At 40.8% G+C, this 24,625-nt stretch overlaps 1 protein-coding gene across 1 annotated transcript in view; it reads left to right on the top strand.

Moving 5' to 3' along the window:
- Positions 1 to 24,625, top strand: part of CFAP299 (cilia and flagella associated protein 299) — a 225,401-nt gene that overhangs the window by 76,116 nt on the left and 124,660 nt on the right. Inside the window, exon 3 of the mRNA XM_074821457.1 lies at positions 335 to 425. Within this exon, the coding sequence (XP_074677558.1) occupies positions 335 to 425 (91 nt within the window). The remainder of the gene's footprint in view (positions 1 to 334; positions 426 to 24,625) is intronic.

Raw genomic sequence — 24,625 nt, 5'->3', positions numbered from 1 at the left:
CTGTGAAAATTTGGTGTTCTTATGTAAACATGACTTTGGCCATAATTCTGGAGATATAAAATAAGCGCTTAGATTACTCTGGATATATAATTGAAAATGTGTGTTAGTAGAAGTCAGCTTTTGATAAACTACTATTATATTGTACGTCTGCATTAGTGATCAATTTTGAAGACTGGTTTAAGGGTTTGCAAAAGCAGAACAGGCAGTAGACAAATTAGCTACAATAGGGTGAGGACTGTCTCCTTATATTTACAGAAAACTTAATCCAACAGTGAATCCAAAGTCTGTGGCAATAATTAATAGTAATAAGTATACCTCTTTTTTTTTTTCCTAGGTCACTAGCAAGTGTAGGAAAAGAACTGAAAAATAACTTTTTGCAGGCCCTGGCAGAAAGAGAGGAAGCCAATCGTACTGGAAAAATTTCTGTGAGTACCCGTGAGATCACAATCATTTTATCAGCTTAAAAATTAGTCTGAATAGGAAAATGAGGTATTTTACAGGAAAACTTCAGGTGGAACATTTGAAAAAGAGTATTTGATTTAGGAGAGATTTCTTGAAACCCAGAAATTTGTTGATTTTTTTTTTTTCTTTTTTTAAATAAGTAAAGCATATGAAAACTCTGCCCAGAATTCTACAAAGGCAAGTGATGAGCTGAAGGATACAAGAGGAAAAACATTTAGTGAAGTGTATTTTGATTTCATAAGAAGTTGGAGATTCCTGCCTTGCAAAATGCATTCCCATGCGTGCTTTAAGTACAGGAAGATGCAGCCTGATTGTTGGGAGAATATATTTGCTGCTCATGAACATTGGCACTATTGGAGTTTTCCTGCTGAGTTTTGGTGGGTTGCTTCTTATGTTGGGTCTAACATAGTGTTATGAATATGGCCACATGCCTCCTGAGTCCGCCGGCTCATACATGGTAGCAAAGCTGTCTGGGTGCTTTACTTGACTAGAATGATGATGGCAGAGGCTACTTGGGAATCTCTCCTGCTTTGTTAGTCCCCCACACTCATGTAGGTATGCTCAGGGGATAGTGTTGTGGAAGTTTAATTTGTCACTTGTAAATATAGCTAGATTAATATCCTTCAGTTTAAAGGGAGAATGGTAATATGTCCTTGGCTTTTTAATAGCTTTAGTTTTGCACAAAGAAGAGTTTGTGCCCACATGCTGTCCAAGGAGGGAGATTTTGTGTTTTATGATTTAAGTTCAATCTGCTTCCATTTAAACTTTGTAACACTACTGAAAATGCGCCCAGAATGGTCACCCTGGTCTTAGTGCTGTGTTTAGATAGAATAGTGCTGTTTCTTGACTTCTTTATGGGGCAGCAGGAGCCTGGATTTCTGTCTGTTAGATTGCCTCTCATGTTAAAGAAAAATAATAAAAGTGACTGCAAAGGCAGTTCATGGGCATTCTGGAAGTCAAAAGTGATAGTGATCTTATTTCCTGGTTCTGCTTGCTTAGGAAGTTCATCAGGCATACAGTAGTGATTTTTTTGCTTTCCTTCAACTCTCCTAATTGAAGTAGAAGCATAACTCCCCTCCCTCCCATAATTCTAGGGTCGATATTTATTCTTTTATGGCCAGCTAATTAATCTCTAGACTTTGCAGAGGAAATGCTGCCTGAAATGTGGTTCCCCAACATATGTGAGCAAGCCTCCTCATGAAGCTTCAAACACCTTGTGGTTTCAGCTGCCTGACAAATATCCTGGGAACTGTGCTTCTTGGGATATTTAGGGATTTCTACGGGAGATATAGCACACAAAGGGTTAAATGTATGGCAGAAATGAGATAGGGTGGAACCAGTGCTGTGGTGGTTTAGCCTTGAAAATGGAAGCACTCTGCAATTGATTCCATATATTTACCATAATGTTTAAAAAAAAAAAAGGCGCAGTTCCTAATTGTAACTTCTTATTGTAGTTCTCTTTCTGGCTTTAGTTTTCAGAGCATTCTGTAAAGGAAATGTAATGTCTTCATTTTAGATGGGGGCACTACTGAGTTACACAGAACCCTTTCAGCGCAGAAAAGGGCTGTCAGTTTACACTGACAGATATTTCTGGCTTTATGTAAAGGCAGCAGGGCTGAGCCCAGCACTTTGGACTGGCTGAGACCTCTCTATGGATTGATTCCAGTCCCCTCACGGAGCGGACTGGTGCTGTGTAGATCTGTGGGTGGGAAATGAAATGTGCTTCTCTGTTACCATTGAGGGCCTAAGGAGGGCACTGGATAGAGTTGAGGTCAGTAGTAGGCTTCTCAGTCTTGTGAACACAGTGCAGTAGCATTCATTGAGCACCTGAAATTGGATCCAGTGCAGTCTGGGGAACTCCTGGAAGCTTCTGCTAGGGATTCCCCTCCTTGGGTGAAACTCAACCCTGAGAAACCTGGACAGAAAAAGGTAGAATATGTTCATAGGCTTAAAATGATTTTTTTTTTTTTTTTCCAACTCCTTGGGTTTACTAAACCAAAGAGTTTTGGGGGTGATTTTTTTTTTTTTTTTTTTGTTTCCTTTTTCTGATGCTCTGAGGCGTGTCTTTCTATGCTGGAACTAGTTTGATCCCCCTCTTTGCTCTTGTGCTGTGTATTCTTATTCTGCTGTCACAGGGGATGTTGAAACAACAGGCAGGAGCCACCACAGCTGTGTTAAACAGAGCTTGGATTCAGAAAGCACTAGTAAGGTTTTAGCGCTCTGCTTAGCAGGTTACATGTGGGGTTCTGAAAAATGAAGGCAGATAAATTATGGGCTAACCTTTAAAATTAAAATGAAAAATAAATAGTAAGCATCCCGTCCAAATGAAGACAGCTGGTCTCAGTTTCCAAGTTCCCATGCCTCCTGCAGTGACACATTTTCTAGGCCCCCAAAACAGCCTCTGGTTATGTATCAAAAGTTTTTGGAACAGTGAGTATTATTACAAGCTATTCAGTACATACCTAGATATAATGAAGTATATCAAGTGTGCAATTTCAGCCTCAACTCTGCAGTTTGGTTTACAGGAGACCCCATAATGTTTTCTTAATACACTTCAATGTGGGAATGCATTTCAAATAGTGATTCAGAACATAAACCTGTTGGCTGCAATCATAAATGCACACAAAAGACATTTTTGTTTTTTACTATTGTGTACCTAATGAACCAACAGAGAGAAAGTATTCCCTTATGAAATCACGTTTGCCTTTTTTTTTTTTTTTTAAATCATGACAGTGCCACCTGTATTATTAGTAGGGCTGTAGAAAATTCTGTATGTTTTTAGGGGTTGCACTTGGGCTCTGAGACCATGTATGCTGGTTGCTGAGAAGAGCAGCCTACCCAAAGAAAACACTGCCTCTCTGGAAAGCTGGAACTGCTGCCAAACAATGCTTACATTGCAGGATCCTGTCTGTGCTTAGTGAGAGAGACACTTGCATGGTTTCTGTGCTTCTCTGTTCAGTCTGTGATATCTAGAACCTGATCCTCCTTTTCTGATGAAGGCAGTGCAAGCTGTGGACTTGCTTCCAAGTCACACAAGTTGGACTAATGAGAGATGCAGCAGGGAGTCATCATATGACTTCCCATCCTCCCTGGAATGGCACCACGTGACAATAGCAACTTAGGTCTCTCTGAGCCAATAAGCAATTTAATTAAGTCCTTGGGATTCCTTACAAAAGGAAGGCTAACTTCTCTCAGTCCATCCAGATAAGGCTATATAAGGCTTTGTGGTCCACCTCAAAAATCACTGCACACATGTGACATCACTGTCAGGATGAGATTATCTGCCATGGTGATCCTCAGCGCAGCAGGAATTAATGCTACTTGATGGGGTTGCCTGTTTTAGAACTAGTCTTCAGGGTTATTGCAGAAATGGGAGATGAAAAAGAAAAGGATCTAAAAAACTTTACAGAAGCTGAATGAGTGTGATCTTGACAATGCTTTTTGTAATGCTTACTTTGCTCTAGCATCATTCACAGCAAGGCTTGGCCCTTTATTTAAGAGTTAGTAGCACTTCTGCATGTCACAGTGACAGGGATATTACATCTAGGAGATGTAGTGAACAGTGTCAGTGCTCTCACCTGATGTTGCCAGTGGAAGCTCTGCTGGTATGTCTGGACCCTTAGAAATCAACTTCTGCCACAAAGATGATTTTCTGTTTGTCCTTTCTGGATATACAGCCAGCCTATCCTATTTGTACAAAAAAACCCCAACAACAAGAACTAAAAACCTGAAAAATGCCAAACAAAAAACCACCACCCAACACCAAAAACCAGAAAACCAGAGCAAAACCAATCAAACAAAAACCAACAAAAAAACCTAACCCAACAAAACCAACAAAAAAAGCAGCAAAAATGCAAGGTAAAATGTCTCCTCCTTTTGTCATGTAGAGTGGGACGAGGAGGATTAAAAAACATCCAGTCTCAGAACCTGCACTTTACTATACCTGGAGAAAAAAATAAATCTGTCTCAGCCGTGCTTGGTCACTCTGTGTGGCTTTATTAGCTGCGATTGCTATTTTCTCTCCGTTTCATATAGGCTTTTGCAGGTCATCCATATGTCAAGTTGATCTGGGAGGTTAGTTTTCTAAAATGAGCCTGTCATGACAGAAGTGTTGCATATATTTGCTTATTAACCAGTTCCATTCAAAAACTTGATCCAGAAACATTTATGTGAGAAATAAGGTGTTTGAGGTGTAAGATAGTCTTAAAAAATAAGCGGGGTCTTTAGGGTAAGGTAACAGCAGGCTACTGATGGATTTTGGCAGTACTGGTGGGTTTTTTATGCTCTCATAAATAAGAATTCACCTGTAATCCAATGCAAGTCTTATGATCAGATGAACTCAGCGGGCAGACAGGTCTCAACTTCTTTACACAGGTGTATGTTTACCCTATCTAGCCTTCACCTATACTCTGGTATGCATTAAATATTACTTGTTTATTCAAGGTGATAAAGGGCTCTGTGGATATCATAATTTGTATTTACAAAAGCCTTAGGAAATTATGCCATACTCAGGAACTCCTTTTTGTGTCCCAGAGCAAGTCTCGGTTACTGTGTGAATACCTTGAGGCTGATCTTTTGGGAGAGGCTTGGGGTGATGGGGCAGAGAAGGTTACAGCTGCACTGATGTATCTGAAGACATAGGTACCCTGTAAGCTTGTGTTTGGATTTTGTGATGAATGGAACAAGTTATAGTTATGTTCTTGTGGGCACCAGTGCCAGCATCAAAAGTGTTTAGACACTTCAACAGATTCCACCTAATTCTTTGATGGAAATTAGGGACATGAATAAGCTAAGGATTCATCATTGCTCCACTGATTGAGGGGGGAAAAAAAGGGCTTCCACAAACACAACACAAAAAGAACAAAACAGCTGATGTTCCTGTTCTCAGTTGTGTGAGAGCTACAACCAGCACATCAGATGAAATTCATGCCTAGTAGAACGGAACTTGTTTAGATTTTTCTGCACTTAGTATTGGCTGTATATAGCAGTTAGATGGCTGGGCCTTTTTGGCTTTGAAATGTGTATTATTGAAGCCGTATAAAAGCACTGGTTACAGTTGTTCCTTTAGAGACATTCAAAGTAACCACTGTAGCTGACTTGAAAAACTTGTGAATTAGGCGCTTTATAATATCCCTCTTTCCTGTGTTGAAAACTCACTGAAGCATGAGATTGTGTTGTATATGACCAACAATATTGTGCTGACATGATCTTTTTTTCCCCTTTACTGTTTCCCAACATCTATGATGGGTTCCCTCTCAAGAAAAAGAGGGTATTCTAGAAATGTTTATTCCTCTTTCAATCGAACCTGTTTGTCTGTTCAATAAATCACTATGGAAATTGCATGAGTCATGCAGGTAATCATAACTTAATTTCAAACAAATCACTTCTGATGTTGAAATACAAAATATACATCAGACTTGATGTTATTGGATAGAGTGTAGTATGAAAGAAATGAAACCATGTTTCCTGGATGTAGATGTAATCTTTTTATTTCATCTCTTGAGGGCTTAGTATGCATTTCTTTCCAGTTAAAGGGGTAGGGATATGTGGAAATCATGTTACTTGTTGAGACTTCTTGTGTAGATGACAAGCAGAACCTTTTTTCCTTATATTTTATCTCCAGAATGGTTGCTACTGTTCCTGTACTATACGTTGATGCACGTTTGGCAACAGGTGTAATTGAGTATAAAAGCCCTTGGAATGCTTGGAAATGGGGCCGTCAGATCCAGAGTCCTCTGAACCTCAAAAACAGATGACTGTATGTTTACAGTGTAAATGTTAGAGTGTAAAACGTACAGTTTTATTTCTATTATTTCCCTTGTAGGATCATGAAGTACTGGCAATAGAAAGGAGATAAAGCAAGCAAAGAATGTTACTTAAAATGTTATACAGCACGCTAAGGCAACTCTTAAGTTCAGTATGATGTTTTTTGAGTGTTTATCAAATCTGTTCTGGAAGTATCATGGAAAAATCATTCTAGTTTAATTGTAATGTGTAAGATGTAGATTATTTCAAGTGCCTAAAAATTGCATGATTAGATACAGTGTGTGTTTTCTGTCAGAAAAACTAATACTTCATGTAGAACAGCATGTGGAAAAAGAGGAGAAATATAGAGCATCTTTTATTTCTTCATTCTTTTCTGTAATTTACTGAAAGTGAAGCAAAAGTCAGGAGGGTTGAGTGCATTTTATAGAATACATAAGTTGTATCATTTTAGTGACATAACAGCTGTGAGTAACTACAAACTACTTGTGCTGTGGTAAATGGTCATGTTTCAGATCAGCTGACAGCAAGGTGGGGGCATATTATTTGGATAGTTTTGGCTGTCATCGGTAGACACTGTGTCTACATTAGCATTTGCGTTGGGAGGAGGAGAGTGATTTTTGAAACAATTCTCTCAGTGGGCCCCACTTACCACACATTGGTCTTGCATCACAGAGCAATCTTGGAATCCACTTATTGGCTTAAATTGGAAAAAAAAAAAAAAAAAAAGAGACATTAAATGAGAAGCTCAGCTCCAGGGGCGGTATCTTCTTACAGATAGCCAGTTCTTGGGATCGGACTAGTGCTACTGTGACGTAAAGATCCCAAAATGTGTACATTGTGGGGACACAGGGTCTCTGGCTCTAAATGTTTCATTCCTGAAGTCCTGCTCTTCATGTTGCATGATTGTCCAGTGCAAATGTAGCCTGAGGTCTTTCCTGAATAGTACCTAGATGAGTGTCAAATTTTTGCTTTTTAGTAGATCTCTTAAATACAGCCAACCCAGTAAAGAATACTAATCTTCGTGGGGAAATAGGTGGTGTTACAAGTGCAATTATAGATATATAGAGCAAATATACGTTGCAGTTCAGCTTACTGTATTTGCGACAGTAGGATGTGTTAAACGCTAGCACATGCAATGGAGAACGTCCATTGTAGCTTGTCAGCTTGAAGAAGTAAAATTCTCACCTCGACGTGCATAATGCTTTGCTGAATCACCAAAGAACATCACTAAAACACAGACAAAAGGGCTATTACAGACTATAAATAAAACCAAACCTACTATTTTGTTTTCCTAAAGTACCCATATTTAGCCAATTCAGAAGATTGATTCTCAACGTCAGGGTACTTGCATGCATGTAATGTAACAACTCATATAAGAAATATTTCTAAAGACTTTCTTTGGTTTTCCAGGAATGTCAGAGTTGTGTGCATAAGTTGTTGGTGGGGAGGAATTTTCATGCTTTCATTCACATTCTTAAATTGTGAGTTAAAAAAAAAGAGGGATAAGAATGTAAATATAAGTGACTATATAAATGCTTTAGCTAGAAAATACATGTTTTTAGACTCCACATACTCGGGTTAAATCACTGACTAAAATACACGTGGGGGAAGAAGAAAAGAGCTAAATGTCTTTCCTACCTAACAGAAGCACTCTGTTTTTTGGTCTTGAAGCAGACTCTTGTGGGACTCGAACTTTTTTAAGTGATTGAAAAGAGGTATTGATGAATTTCAGGACAGGGCCTTCCCTCTAGCAAAAACATCAAGAATTGGAGGGTTCAAGTAGTGTTACTGGAGTTTGTTGTTAGATGTTCTCTAGGCATGTAGAAAATAAGCCCAAGTGTGTCATGTATTGTGTTGGCTGTCTCCAGATGGGGAGTGGCTGTCCATAAATTCCTCTTTCCATGGGAAAGGCAGTTGAGCTGCTGTCTTACTCTTTCTAGGAAAAGCAGCAGAGCTTGGAGGTAGCACCTTCCTGAGGGATGCCTTTAGGGTCTCCCTCCTCCAACTGACTGGGTGTCTTGACTTTCTCATTTTATTCCCTGGAGTTTATTTTGTCTACTGAAAGCTCAAGTGGCTGTTTAGTGGTTCAAACGCGTGATTCGCACTCCATATTGATCCCAGGGTTTACCCGTACTTGGGGGTTGGAGGGATTTTGGCGAGCATGTGATAACTGTGGAGTGAAAACCCTGATTTGACAGCAGGACAACTCTAACTTCTTCCCACAGTGAGGAATGGCAGCATGGCTGCCACAGGATGAACCACTGCAGTTTTCTGTCTCATATACTTAAATGTTCTTTAAGTGGCTAGTCTATGTTGTTTTTAAAGCTAAATTTCTTGGTCTCTGACATTGACTTGCTCACAAATTTGTTTCTGCAAGCTGAATTTGCTTTCTGCAGAGGCACTTTGCTTAAGTATTCTGAGAAAAATGCTACATTTAAAGTCAGAAAATATCAGTTTGAAAACTTTTAATTCAGATCATAAAACGGCAAGTTTACCTTAAAGATTTATGTTTGTTTTCTGCGATATTTTTCTGTAGGATCATTGTACAAAGCAGAGAACATGTGCTAGCTGGCTGCTCATCATATCTGTTGATATAGTGTTTTGTCTACTTGGAAATGGAGGTTGAAGTCATGCCTCTGCAGAAGTCAGTGACTGTTTTGACACCATTGAGCTAAATGCAGCCAGAACCTCGTCTCCTTGCACGTGTAGTATTAAGTTATAGCCTTCCTTGACACAGCGCTATCTTATCAAAAAAAAAATAAAATTCTTCAGTGTGCGTAAGGACCTTGGGTTCCATATTGATTTTGGTATTTCTCTACTGCTGTCAGCTGGGTTCCTCCTGTACTGAACTGGAAGCTGAATTTGATCTTCAGTTTGCTTCATGTTCTCAGCAGTAGCTTTTTACAGGTGTAAATGTAAGCCCAGTGGGTGTTACAACAGAAGTTAAAACCAGTTACACACAAGATCCCAACTGAAAGTTGGTACATATAATTCCAGAGATACTTCTTTATCACTCCTGGGCATGCATGAAATGAATCTTTGTGAATGCCTTTGTGAAACATGTTGTCAGTTCTCAGTAAAAAAGTAATAATGTAAGTAAGATTTAACTGGAATTTTCTTAAGTAGTGTGCACATCTTAAGAGCCTTTCAGTGTTTGTTCTTAGGCATTGTGGGGGTTGGAACTCAATGATCTTTAAGGTCCCTTCCAACCCAAACCATGCTGTGATTCTGTGATCATATTTCAGGTTTTATGTGTTTAGTTTATGCATTAGTTTAAAACCAAGTAAGCAGTGTGGTAAAAAGATATCTGGGTAAGCTCAGTGAAATATGATGGTACTGATAGAAAAATGGTAGTATTTTCAAAAACAATTTATTTTTTCTTTTTTTTGGTCACTGACTTTTAAAAATCATTTGTCCACATGTGTTTATTAGTATTTTCAGTTCTTGAACCTTTATAATAGTAGTATTTCTCTTTTCCTAGCTATAGAAAACAAAAACCCAACCATCTGGCTGCCTAATGTTACCGAACACAATGACTTTCACGTTATAAATTACTACCTCTAAAGGAAGCAATGGAGAAAGGCGGAAAGAGCTGTTGCATGAAAGCTTTTAGTGGAAATGAATGAAATAAACAGCTATTCTGTCAACAGATCATTTAATTTGCTCAAATCAACTAATGGTCTGATAAGTGACACTTGGTGAAAACCAGCTGTAAGACATGACATTCAAAGCGTTACTGAAAGAAGCATAATAAGACAGCTGGAATGAGAACTAATGGGCTTTAAGGGGGTTCTGTATGTTATGTGCAATATTCCTAAATATTTCTCTTCTTAGAGTTTGAGTGATGTTCTAGGCCACCTTGCCTGTTAATGTGAACAACTTTATAGCTGTGCTTTGTACATGCTTGTGGACTGTTGGACATCACTGACAGCAGAGTTTGTTACGAGGGGAAATTACTGCTTTTCGAGGAAGCGATTCACTGTGATTGAATGTTTACTGAGAGCGCCACCTGGTACCACGACATTGAATCGACAAGTCATCAGATTGTCATACAGATTCTTGCCAAGTACCCAGTGACCTCCTAATTCAAACCATTACAGAACTAGTCAGTACAGCATATGCTTTCATTATGATATATACTTTTTGAATTGTAGTGTAATAAATGACCCTATCACATGCATAAAGTATGCCTATAGGTAATGTCTTGTAGATCTAGAAAACAATTGAGGTCAACCACGTGCATCAGTTGAAACCCTCAATGAATGATAAAGACAACCTACATTGGTTTTATCTCACAGGAACTTGAAATGTGGTAACACTGCAATATGTGGGAGATGTTCCATTTCACATGGAAATCACACTGATGAAGTTGAAGTAGAATGCATTATAAATAATATGCTGCACTTATTTGAGAACTCAATTGGAATATGAGAGCACTCTGTTACACAGTAGCCGACTTTCCCACTTAGCCAAAATCTCAGTACAGAGAAGATTCCTGGCAGAGGGTATTCCAGTGTGGCAGAGATGCTTTTCTAGCTGATTTGCTAACTCTGAAGGTTTTGCAACCCCTGAATAATTTGTAAGGAGCGTTTTCTAGCTAGCTGGCTATCTTCAAAGAGCTTTGGCCTGTCATTGTGCCTGTTTGGTTCCACTGCTCTTTTCTTTAAAGGAGGCTCTTGCCCCGGCGCTGTTCTGAGGGTCGACTCACAAGATCATAGAACGTTCATTAGGACAAAAGCCAGTCAGAGTGGGGCCACGGCATGTGCTGTCTTTGAGGGTGGGAAAGTGTAGATAGCTGTTTTGTGAAGTCTACATTCTCTGTGTGTTTTTCTTGAAACTGAAAACTCATATTAAGGCAGGCAGTCCAGAAAATTCTCTCCAGCATGCATATGCTATTGTGTGCAAATGAAATGCTTTCCCATCAATAATTTGGGAGAGTACCAAGTATGTATTTCAATAAGAGTGAAAAAGCAAGGGTGAGAGGGAGATCAGCATTTGTGGATATTTCAGAAGTTTATTTTAATCCATGTTTGTTTTGAAGCAAAATTTGTGTTGCTTGTAGATAAATAGTGCTATACTGGTGTGTTAGATGTAAGCATCTTAAAAGTGGTTAAGTAATAAGTTTCATTCCAACTGTTTGAAACTTACTTAAAGTGCAGTTCTTGCTAGACAGCAGAGCCTGTTCACCACTATGTAAGTTTTGAACAGCTCCCCTGGAGGAAAAAAAGGGCAAAGGGAGAAGAGTATACTTTTCTCATCTCCAATCTGGTGTCTTTATCTGAGAAACAATTTTCACTGTGAACAGCAGAATCATAGAACTACATAATGTAATGAGCTATCTGGGAGAGAACGATGAGAAACGTAATCATTTACAGATCAACTTCTAAGGGAAGCTGATCTAAATTTCAACAGATAGCACTTGTAAATATCTGTCTATTTGTACTTAAAACAGCATTGCAGAACCCAAACAGAAAGCCCTTTTTACTAGGTATTGCACAGTTAGAGATCATAATGACTTTTGACCAGCATCCTGTAAGTAAGGCGAAAGGATGCATTTTTCCCTTTAAGAGACAGAGAAAATTATTTCACATCATGCCAAAAACACTTTGGAGCAGTGCTGGGAATGAACTTCTCTTCAGACATGTTGATCATGGGATCACTATGTTTCTGCAGTGCTCGACTAATGGCTCTTGACAGCATACAAGAAACTCTACCCTACTTTGCTTTCACAGACCCTGTAGGCTATTTCTTCAATAGATGTAGCCCTCTCATGCTTAACTGCTTTATTATTGTCTATTTTTATGATGTTCAGTCAGCATTGTTGTTCTAATAACCTTTTTCAGTTTGGCCATCCTGGATCATAAACTGCAGTGTACAAAAACAAACGCTTGAGAGTCAGATCTGCCTTACTGAAATTCTTCTAAGCGTATGTGTTGACATATGTACTCCTAACAACCATGTAGGTATCCCATAAATGCCAAATAAAACAATACAAGCGAAATTAGATTGTTAACCTAGAATACACTAAAATACTAAAGGTAAAACAGTCCTTATCCCTCCTCTTTGGCTTGAAAATAAGACAGAGAGAACCAGATATCAGAGTTGGCTGTTTTTCTTGCATAGTGTTTGTACATTCCTTGATGTTTAAGTTACCTATTTTTCATATTGCTGCAACTGGAATGGTCACAATTTGCACTGTGCAAATGCTGTTAACTCATGTTCTGATGAGTCTCATGTCTAATGGGCTTTCTCCAGAAGATTGAAAAAACAACCTAGAAGCTGATATGCGCAAATGTCTCCAGCAAAGCTTCTTGCTGTGGTAACCTACAGCAGTGAGGTGCTATCTGCGATGTAAGCTTACAGCAGTGGATGATCAAATAAACAACTCCAATGAAAGAATATAATCTAAACTAATGGAGGTAATTGTTCTGTTATTCAGGAATAGAAAAAAATAGTCATTTATGTTCCATAGGTCACAGTGGTTTTGTTGTTTAACAGTAAGTAGAGCTCTAAGGAGTACTTCTTGCTTATATCCCATGTCCAGGGAGTGTGAGCCTGATGCTGTGAGCCTTTTGCCTTTCCTCTAGAAAACTGCCTTCCCCCTGCCTTTTTTTTTTTTCCTGATCAGTCCTGGGTGCTCTCAATGATGATCATGAGATGCTCCAGCTCCTGTGCTTTGTCTGATAGGGAAGGACGAACACATGGTCTGTATTGGGTAGCCTTTCTGCTTTCCCTCTCCTGCTCTCACACCTTACTATTACCCGATACACTGTTTCTTCCTCCCTCCAGGTTACCCCCTTGGTCCTTTTCTCCCGTCCTTCTGCTGACCCAGGCTGCCTTCAGTTCCAGAGTGGAAACCTGCCCACCTACCCTTGATTTCTGCCCTTCCCTTCAAATTGGGCATTGACTTTGCTGTGAGGTAGCTGTATAATATCTAGCGTGGCAGAACCTTGGCAGGAGGTGACTGTCACTACTATACTAACAATAGTTAATAACATTTAAAAGTCTGTATTCGTGGACAGTTTAATTTTGGTGCTATAGAAGTTGGTTGGAAACTGTTGCTGACCACAGTGGGAGCTGGGTTATGCTTGTTAGCATCAGATGAGTTAAAAAGAATTGTTTAATAGTAGTTATTGCTGCTGCTGTGAGGGGGGCATGCTGTTGCTGTGGAGTCCTGTGGACATGCACCTCGTGGTGTTTATAAATGCCCCAATGTGTTCTAGGAGCCATACAAAGGCAGATGAAAAGAATTTCGATCAGATCCTTTCAGAATATGTTATAAATCAGTATGACTCCTTAGCCAAATGGAAAACCGCATGAACCACATGACAGCATCCCTGAGACCATGGATGTTATTTTTGTCCAATTTTTTTCCATCCTCATTCAGCAGTTTGAGGCTTTCATCTCCGTTTTAAGCAATGGCCTTTCAAGCAGGGGTGAAATTACATATGTCAGTAATGCGTGTTCTTGTTAGTCCATCATTCTGTCATTTCTACAAAAAGAATTACATGGTGGAATGCCCTGCCATACAAACCAGCCAACACTCTCACTTTCTTTTGGGGTAAGTTCAATATCTTCTTTTTTGTTATCTATGGTAAACAGGAGACATGTCACCCATATTGAAAGACCAGGTAGCAGTGATGCATGCATCCTGTGTAATCAGCTGTACAGTAATATCTAATCCCTCTGCCAGTGCTTGAACATAAAGACTAAATTTTGCATCTGAATCTCTCCCATGCTATCAGATGTGATTTTAGGCACAAACAAGGCTACACTATTCCTGTGAGTCCCAGACTGTTCTTTGCATCTGTAAAAATCTTTAAGTGTTCTCCTGTAGAAGAGTGTGTGATGGAGACACTTAGATGTTTAGTCTTTCTTTTTCATATATTGCACTGATTGCCTAGGAGCATTCCTGCCTAGGATTTGGCTTTGTTCTTAATGCAGGCTGGGAATATTTACAGCTTTTTTCCTGGATGACTTGAGAGACAGTAGCTGTTGTACTCTATTGAATTTTTAACATGCATCTTTTTAATAGAAAAAGTTAGACTTTTTTGGAAGCATTTGCATCTTTTGACAGATTTCTGTGTTGTACCTCTCTATCATTTAAGGTGTAAATAACATTTTAGTTGAAGATTCATAGTTCGGTCTATTAAAATATGTATTTTCAGTAATGGAATTATTTTTAATCTGGGAAATACAAGTTAAGTCTATGGAATCATAGAATAGAATCACAGAATAGTTTTGGTTGGAGGGGACCTTTAAAGGTTATCTAGTCCAGACCCCCTGCAATGAGCAGGAACATCTCCTATAGCATTTCCTACAATCTTTCTGAACTATTTCTTCCTGTGCATGTTAACAAGATACATAAATCCCAGTGCTTGAGATGGGGGTTGTTAATTCCTCTTTCAGATTGGGTTTGCAAGAATGTTTAATTTGTTTAACTCTTTGCAGTACTCAATGTGCTTCTGAACTGGATGTGTATGTTGTCTGTGTGGTTATGTAGCAGAACTACATGGGTTGGCAATACCTACGTGTTTGTATCGGGTCTGGCTGAGCCAGAATTGGTTTTCCCCTGTAGCAGCCCTCATGGTGCTGTGTTTTATGCTGGGAGCTGGCAGGGTGTTGATAGCACACTGGTGTTGTGGCTACTGCTGAGTAGTGCTTACACAGCACCAAGGCTCTTTCTGACATTTCCCCCCCCACAGTGGGACGGGGTGGGCAAGATCTTGGGAGGGGACACAACCAGGACAGCTGACCCGAACTGACCAAAGAGATATTCCATACCATATGACGTCTGCTCAGTATAAAGCTGGGAGAAAGGAGGAAGGGGGTGGGGGTCACCCTTGGTCCTCCGAGGCAACCGCTACGCATATCAGAGCCCTGCTTCCTGAGAAGGCCCGACATCGCCTGTTAATGGGAAGTAGAGAATAAATCTGTTTTCTTTTTTTTTGCTTCCGCGCGCGGACCTTTGCTTCGCTTCGCTTATATTAAAACTGCTGTTGTTTTACCCACAAGGGTTGTTTTGTTTTCCTATCTTATTTTCTTTCCCTTCTTTGCCCTATTGAGAAAAAAAGGGGAAGGGGGGGGAAGTGATAGAGCGACTTGGTGGGTACCTGGCATTTAGCCAAGGTCAAACCACCACAGTCAATTTTGGCGCCCAACGTGGGGCGGGACAACGGCAGTTTTATATTAATTGTGCTATAGCTATAGCAGTTAGTAAGCGACAAGCTCTTGTGCTGGTCACGGGTTTGTTTATTGCTCTGCTTATCTTTATTTTGCTAAGCTCGGGAACATGCTGGAAGAAATTGGGAACATCATGAGTGGTTTTATTCTGCAAGCTCCCGAAGTACTTATTAATCCTTATGTTAGCTCTTTGATACTGTTCATTAATGCTATTCGCCTATTGTGGGCTGTGTGGAGCTCGTTAGGTTTTTGGTGTAAGAGAAAGCAAATTTTGGGTGAGAGAATACCAAAATGTGCCCTGAGGCGGCCTGTCCCTGGGTGGCAGGGGGAGTGGAAGGATTTGGGCAGATTCCTAGGACGGTTATCACCTCCTGTAGCCTGGGATCTTACCCCTGAACAGGCAAGCAACCCCGCAAAACTGACACAACACCTGATAGAAGGGTGCCTTGTCTATCCCGATGAAAATCAGCAACTCCTAGCGCTGTACTGGGGCCTGGCCTATGCTTATCGAGCTGCAGTTCAGTGCTCTCAAAGGACTGTGGTGGAAATGGGAACTCAAACAAAAACAATAACAGCAGAGATTGCCCCAGTAGTAAAAAAGAAACAGTGGACAAGGAGAACAACAGGTCCATACCCTCGATTAATAAGGGACGAAAAAGAGGAGGAAGAAGCGGGTCCTTCAGCAAAGGGGTCAGAAGAGGGAATAACAGAACTCAAACAGGAGGCAGAAACTACCCGGTCCCTGACATCATCAGAACTGCGAGATCTGCGGAAAGACTATAGCCGCCAGCCGGGTGAGCGGATTGCTGCCTGGCTGCTTCGATGCTGGGATAATGGGGCTGATGCTCAGCAGCTGGAAGGTAAGGAAGCCCAACAGCTGGGTTCCCTTGCTAGAGATCGAGGAATTGAAAGGGGAATTGGAAAAGAAACAGGAATTTGCAGTCTGTGGAGACGGCTCCTTTCAAGTGTTAAAGCAAGATATCCTTTCAAGGAAGATCTTACGGATAACTCCCCAGGGAAGTGGGCTACTGCGGATGAAGGTGTCCAGTACCTGAGAGAACTAGCAGTGCTGGAAGTCATCTATAGTGATCCAAATAATGATGAAGCCCCTAAAAATCCAGAGGATGTCCTGTGCACACGGGCCATGTGGAGGAAGGTGATTAAAGGTGCACCATCCTCGTATTCTGCGGGCTTGGCTGCGATGTACTATCCAGAAATGGATATGGGAGAAGGACTAAGATGTACGCCAACTGTGGAGGCAGTCTCTTCCTGGCTTCAGAACTTTGAAGAGAGTCTTGGAACCTCCTCATCTCTACGGGCGAGTGCCTTAGATGTCAGGAGCACCCCAAGAAATCGGTTCTCTTCCACCCCAGTCAGAGGGAAAGGGAAACCTAGGCGCATGACACGTGGCGAACTTTGGTTCTTCCTACGTGACCAGGGGGAGGACATGAGGAAGTGGGATGGTCAACCCACCTTCAAATTGGAAGCTCGTGTACATGAATTGCGAGGAAAGACCCCTGCCAAGAAGACAACATCCAAGAAGGTTGTTAATGTAGCTGGCGTGAAACTGCAAGAAAGTAATCAGCGATCTCCCAGATACAGGAAGAATGAGATCACCTCCCTTGGCCCTGATGAAGGAGTTTCCGGCCTGGCACAGCAAGGGTCAGACAGTGAATACTCTGACCAAGAACAGGAATAGAGGGCCCCTGCCTCCAGCCAGGAGGAGGAAAGGGATGATCGGGTGTATTGGACAGTGTGGATTCGATGGCCTGGCACATCAAATCCACAGAAGTACCAGGCTTTAATCGATACCGGGGCACAGTGTACATTAATGCCATCAAGTTATAGAGGGGCAGAACCTATCTGGATCTCAGGAGTGACAGGCGGATGTCAAGAACTGTCAGTACTGGAGGCCGAGGTTAGCTTGACCGGGGATAAGTGGGAAAAACATCCCATTGTAACTGGCCCAGAAGCCCCTTGTATCTTGGGCATTGACTACCTCAAGAGGGGGTATTTCAAAGACCCAAAAGGATACCGATGGGCTTTTGGTGTGGCCAGTGTGAACACAGAGAAGGTCAAACAGTTGTCTAATCTGCCTGGCCTCTCAGGAGATCCTTTATCGGGTTTGGCTGAGCCAGAATTGGTTTTCCCCTGTAGCAGCCCTCATGGTGCTGTGTTTTATGCTGGGAGCTGGCAGGGTGTTGATAGCACACTGGTGTTGTGGCTACTGCTGAGTAGTGCTTACACAGCACCAAGGCTCTTTCTGACATTTCCCCCCCCACAGTGGGACGGGGTGGGCAAGATCTTGGGAGGGGACACAACCAGGACAGCTGACCCGAACTGACCAAAGAGATATTCCATACCATATGACGTCTGCTCAGTATAAAGCTGGGAGAAAGGAGGAAGGGGGTGGGGGTCACCCTTGGTCCTCCGAGGCAACCGCTACGCATATCAGAGCCCTGCTTCCTGAGAAGGCCCGACATCGCCTGTTAATGGGAAGTAGAGAATAAATCTGTTTTCTTTTTTTTTGCTTCCGCGCGCGGACCTTTGCTTCGCTTTGCTTATATTAAAACTGCTGTTGTTTTACCCACAAGGGTTGTTTTGTTTTCCTATCTTATTTTCTTTCCCTTCTTTGCCCTATTGAGAAAAAAAGGGGAAGGGGGGGGAAGTGATAGAGCGACTTGGTGGGTACCTGGCATTTAGCCAAGGTCAAACCACCACAGTGTTGCATTGTGCTGTTCAGCCGTGTGCTAGTTGGGTCAGAATCCCACCCACAAGTCACAATGGAGAGGCCATAGGAAGCACCAGGAGGAACAATCACCTTTTTTTGACTGAGGTCTCTTGTTACAGTGTTTGTTCAGATTTGTTTCAACTTGAGCCGAAATATATGCAGGTTTTGCTTCACAAAGAACGTGCAGGTAGCCATAAAGTGAGTCCTAGCTTTCCAAGAGGAGTCAGCAGATATTACGCTGATTTCTTAGGTAGTGCACTGAAACAGATCGATTTCTGAGGACTTGAGAATGCGTGGAAGATGGGGCCACAGTTTGTGTTTAAGAGGACCTAAGACAAAACCCAGAAAAATTTAAGCTTCTAAAGCATTAGAAAAATTAATTTTACAAGTCTACTAGATAACATATTACATCAGAGACTGCCAATTGAACTGAGCAAGAGATCTCAGGTGTTGCAAGGAGAAATCTACCACAACAAAGGCTAATTGACATGAGAACATTCGACTCTGTATTATTTCACTCAACTGCAATACCAGCTGAGAATTTGCCCCTTAGCATAGTTGGTTGTTGTCTTAGGTATACTCCAATAGCCTTGTGGTGCTGGTAACCTTGCACAAACAGGTGCACCTGAGCAGCTCCTGTTTTGTTAACACAGAGAACAAAGTTAATGCTTTACCAGGTGCAGTTCACACCTGTGCTGGGAGTCAGGAAGATGGTCAAGGTTCAGAAGAGAGCAGTGGGAGGGCAGAAGCCTGAGTGCCAGGCTCTGGCCAGAAGCCCTGCAGGGCTGGCTTTGGGCCATCTCCTTGTCTCCCCTCTCTGTCACCTGCCAGCCTGTGGGAGCACAGGTGTCTGGAGAATTCAGGGTCTTGTGTAGCCCCACTGTAAGTCTGAAATATACCACTCAGCTGTACAAGGACTGATCAAGTCAAGCCCGTGTTGCTGGGAAGGTGCAAAATGTCTCAGTTGGCACTGATGCATCCAGAGTATTTGTCCTGTTGTGAAATGTTTGCTTTAATAAACTGAGCTGCCAAGGGAGGAAGGAGAACACAGGAAACCTGATCTAAATTTACAGGTGTTTATAGACTTACCTATCAGATATCCAAGTGTATCATTGTTTAACAGAGTCATGCTATATTGCTTTTAGGTTGGTTTACAAACCAGGCATGCATGAGGAGAATTTCACTAAATCTGCAGACCTGGCAAATGTATTTTCTAATCACCATTTTGAGAAGTTCCTGGAAACATGTACTTGCAAGGTGTTTTCTGAAAGAATATGTAGCACCTGTACTTAGAATAGAAGTAAATGTCAACTGCTATGTGGTTGTTGTACATGGAAAGCAAACCAGGTGGGATATTGATCACTGACACTCCTAATTAAAAAGGAGACACATATCCAGTAGCTCTGAAGTAGACTAAATGCCTGGGCTGATAATCACCACTTCAGTTACCACGTGGGAATGTATTTGTTCCATTCTCCATAAATTAGTACTGATAATTTACGTTATTTTGCTCTTTTAATAAACATCTTTGTATGTGGTTGACCAAAAGAGAGCAACATTAGCAGAGTTTTTTCAATACTCTTTTCAATTTATTAGCAAAATAAAGCAGAAGAAAATACCTTGTGAAAATACTCATTTCCCTCTGAAACCTGCAGAGAAGCTGCACTTCAAACCTAGCGAAGTACACATAAATAGACACATTGCTTTTTAACTTAAGGTCTGTGCTGGTGTCAGTTGGGTCTGCAGTCATGCTCACCTGAAGGACTGGCTGACAGATTTTTTCATGCGTGCATAACTATAATTTTGTGGGTTCATTTCACTTTTTTTTTTCTAGTTGAGTGCTCATAGTAGCTGACTTGCAAGGACTGCAGAGGACTCCTGTTTTTCTGTTTGTGAAGTCCGTGTTGGGATAATGTGTAGTCCATGTGACATACACTGATTTTCATAGGGAAGAGGGTGACAGAATAGAGAAAACAGTTAATGGAGTATGTACATGTATATATGTTAGTCTGTGATAAAGTGTTGATACACCACACACTGAAGGAAGTATTCAGTGAAGCAGGGATCTAATGAGAAAAAACAGAAAGGCTGGGAAAGAAGTGTTAAGTAAAGAATAGACATTGCTAACCCATAGGTGCTGGGGAGCTTGTAAAAAACTTATTGTAACATTTACACAGACAAACTCTATGTTTGTGACCTTGTGCAGGTCTGGGAGTTGGGCAGTGTTATCATCCAGAGTAAACCATTGTTTGTCATCCTTTCAGCCAGAGCAAGGCATAGTCTTGATGCCCTTTCTGTTGGGGTCCAGGAAAGAAACATACTGAAAGATAGAAGGCCCCTGCTTCTTGATCAGGAGAATCTCTTTCTTCTTGTCCCCTGCCCTTGATTTTCCTCTGCCCTTTTCATGTTACATCTGTATAGGGCTCAGGCCTTAGTCTCCTCATGAGTGGACATAAAGCTGTGTTAAAAATTATTTCTGGTGGAGACAGTCGCGTCCTGAGCAAGCACCTCAGGGATGCTTTCTTCCATGTGTCTTATTTTACCCTCTCTTTATTTACCTGCAGAGTGTGAAAGTTGTTTGGGACAAGGAGTGTCTCTTGCTCTGCTTGTACATGCACAAAACAGTTTCTCATAGAAGGCTGGGGATGCTCCACAAATAGTTTGTATTTAGCTACATTTTACTGTTGTCAGCATGATTCCTTATAAAAGGACAGTGGCGGAGAAACAGTGAGCCAAATTTTAAATTCACTGATGGGCTTGGAAACTTTCAGAAGTCTTGCCTCTCGCCATGTTATTTTAATGGTTCTCAATTCCTCCTGTGTTACATTTCTCCATGATGGCTCTGACTTGCCTCAGCAATCGCCAGTCTTGTGGTTTACAGGCTGATACCTACTTTATTTTTTGCATTTCACTTTCTTCATTTATCTCTCAGCCATATCCATAGCATTTCAGTGTGCTTCAAGAGGCTGATTCTCTTTCTGAAAGCTCATCTATTTTCTTTCAAAGAATTTTTAAAGTATTAGTAGTACTGTGCATAACACCTGTTCTCAAATAGTGTGTTAGAACACTTGGCTTTTATTGATGTTAGGATTTTAACCCATAGCTTCTCCTTAATTTTGTGCAGGAAAAAAGCTGTTGAATCTTTCTGTAATTAGGTTAGTGAAGGGGATTTTGAAGTTTGCCAGAAGAACTTAAGTAGCTTGTGCATGTCTTGGCTAAATTTCAGTAATGTGAATTATTGTTCAGACTAATTACAAAAAAGGTGAAAAAGGAAATTGAGATCAAAATGGTCTTTGTCATGCTTCTCTCTGCTGCAGCTGAAAGGAGAACCATCATGCTGTTGGTAACAGAGCAAGTGAAATTCAGGTCACTGAAGAGATTTCTTTGGATAGACAGCCTTTTATGTGGTTGATATTTACCCAAGACACTTTTTCAGTGGTGATGCTGGTAGAAAGAATGAGCTGAATAAAAGTTTGGCTGAACTGAAGTTTTTCTGAAGATTTCCATTGTTTAGAAATCTTATCTCTCTCATTTTTTTACTGCCTGCTTTTTCTCCAATCTTCTTTGTCCCTTTTGTAAATATTTAAGTTTGTTTTTTTTTTTTTTTTTAAATTGCTGAAGCCAAGAGCATCCATCATGGCTGCTGTTGCTTTGCCAGTGAGCTTGTGCTGAGTCAGCACACCCTAAGGCATCTCCAATCCAAGCAGGCTCAACTGAGGGTGCTGTTTCTGGCAGGCTTAGAGCTCCTGACAGTGCATCAGCTGCAGATGCAGCAATTACAGAGTTAAAAAACAAGGACTAGTTCTCTTGAATCCTCAGTAGGAGGTTAAACACTGCATCGGCAGCCTTGGGAGGTGTGACTTAGAGGAATAAGAACATACGAGTCCTGACCTGCCTTATGTCGGCTTGCTTTTGCCTGTGTTTTTATGTTACTGAAGAGTTGTCTTAAAATGCACTGATTGCACAGAAATGGGTTCTGTAAGTAGAGGAAAATGAGCATGAGTGCCTCCTGTGAACTTATATAACCATTAGATCCACTAATTTCAGGTTGTCTGCCAAAAGTAAGCTCAAGAAAATGCTCAGGCTTTCTGTTCCCTAGTCTGTGGGACTCCACTTCTGTTTAAAATCATTGATTGAGTATTAGATAGCTGTTGTCAGCAAGAGCTCATAAAGTGATGACTCTGAAGTACCTAAGAATTATGTGTAGTAGAGGGAGATTTTTCAAGAGCTGTCCAAACATCTCCTGCACAATGTGCAGAATACATTGGCAGGTAGGGGCAAATGCAGTTCAAGCAGAGCATGCAAAATTTCAGATCACTGTAGGGTAAACCACATTTCTTAAAGTCTTTCCAGCAAAGAGCAGCACTATATTCAGCTGCTTTATATCAGTTGCAAGTTCTTACCCTGTGTTTTTGTCTTCTGTTGTATTTATTGTCTCAAATGCAAGAAACTGATCCATGGGATGCATTTACAGTATTTGATTTGCTACATTAGCTAAGGTGTCAGAATGAAACGGGTGAAATTTACATTAAGAAAATGTTCTACAATCCCTTCTTGCTTTGTTACGAGAGTTGCCCTTAAAGAACACTGGTCACTTTGAGTGATAGTTTTCAAACTTAGTATTACTTACTACTACTACTAAAAAACATCAGGTCTGCTTTGTTTTTATGACTGCACATCATGCTTAGGCAAAAACCAATGAACTTCTTGTTGCTTTTTAACCAGTAGCTGTTGTGTAAGCTTTTGTTATTAGCAGAAGATGATAAAATATAAGGTAAGATTTAAACTTTTATAAAATAAGCCTTGCAGCTCAGAGTTAGGGGTAGGTTTACTGAGGCTTCTCATGTATGTAAAAGACATTTTCTGACTTCTTCAGAATGATCGCCTGTCTTCCATTGAACAGAACGCAGTAGGAAAAAACTTCCCCTTCCTTTGATTTAACTCTGAAAGATATTAGTTTTTTATTACATTTCCCCCCTCAGAATCTATCCATTAATTTCAGAGCAGTGAAGTTTGCTTTTTATGGAAAATATCGATTAACACAAGAGAACACCAAAAGAATACTGAAAATTCTATAAATAATAATATTTATCAATGCATGCTGAATGTCTCTGGTTTCATTTGAGCAAAGTTTTGGCATATTTAACTTTAAGCACAAATTCGACAGAGCACCTAGAAGCATGCCTGATTATAAGCACACACAGATCTTTGTATGCAGCCAGCTCTATATGTGTGCTTGAAGATAAGCATGTGCATAAGCATCATGCTGATCTGTAGACAGGTGATGCATATTATGAAAGTTATTCTGTCCTGTTCTCTGGCTGCCAGTAGTCCTTATCTTCAGGAAAATTCCTGCTATCCCTTTGAACAAAGAGGACCCAGAAAGTGGTACAGTAACTCACTGCCTTCTAGTACCCAACAGCTGAAACATCGTGAATAAGAAAGGGAATGGAGTATAAAAAGTGCTCTGCTACGTTTCCTGATAGTTACTTAATTGGGAAAGGAAAGGATTTGTCCTAGTTGGACGAAGTCAAGTCCAGGGTGGGTTCCTCCCCATTTGGTGGGATTGAAATTGAGAATTAGAGTAAGCATGTTTTTTAGTGAGGATTATGGAGTATGAGTAACTTCTGTAACGTATTAACTGCTGTTTCCATGGGCACTTGAGTTGATCCAACTTCATTTAATGTAATTTCTCCCTTTTCTTCTATAGTCTTAAGTACAGTCTTAAAAGAAATGGAAACATTTCATCTTTCTGTGTCACTAGTTGTGTCTTATCCTCCCTTTAAAAGATTAGGTTTATCTCCCTTTTTTGCTTTTTTTGTGGAGATGTCATTGATTGATGCTTATTCTGACTAATTTGCTACTCCTGAAGATTGATGCTGAGGACATAACAGCTGAACAATATCACAGGCTTTTGAGTTTAATATATGAGGAGATATAATCAGGCATATCCATTCTTTCCTTCCTGTATTTCCTTTCTCTGTAATTAAGAGCAAGTTTCTGCGTGTGGAATAATTCCGTGTGTTCCTTAGAACAATCACTTATTCAAAACCTGAGTGCTAAGTAAACTAAAGAGGGAATTAATTGTAACAGGGAACAAAGATTTTATTTTGGATGATGTTAATACTTTCCTTAGTAAATAGGAAATTGTATATCCATCAGTTACAGAAGTGTAGGCTGGGGTTTTGGCCTAGCTCACGAACTTGCCCGGAGGAGTAAAGGGGGAACATAACTTGTGTGGGTTACTCAGATTAAATGTAGCATGTGGAATAAGAGTGTAGGATGTGGCTTCGTGCTACTTCTCCTGTCTCTTCCAGAGGGCTAGAAGAGGGCTGACTCTTGCCTGGGCTTCTGAGCTGGCACAGCAGCACATGCTGCATGGGAACAGCAGTTGCAGTGGAAAGGACGTACTAGGTTGGGCAGCGGTATGGATAAAGAGGACAGAGTTTCTGCAGGATAGTTGGATGTTAGCAGAAGTCAGCT

Source organism: Strix aluco, chromosome 4 (assembly GCF_031877795.1).
Source record: "Strix aluco isolate bStrAlu1 chromosome 4, bStrAlu1.hap1, whole genome shotgun sequence".
Lineage (NCBI taxonomy): Eukaryota > Metazoa > Chordata > Aves > Strigiformes > Strigidae > Strix > Strix aluco.
The sequence above is the reverse complement of the archived record's forward strand: the minus strand, read 5'-3'. Positions and strand labels throughout refer to the sequence as shown.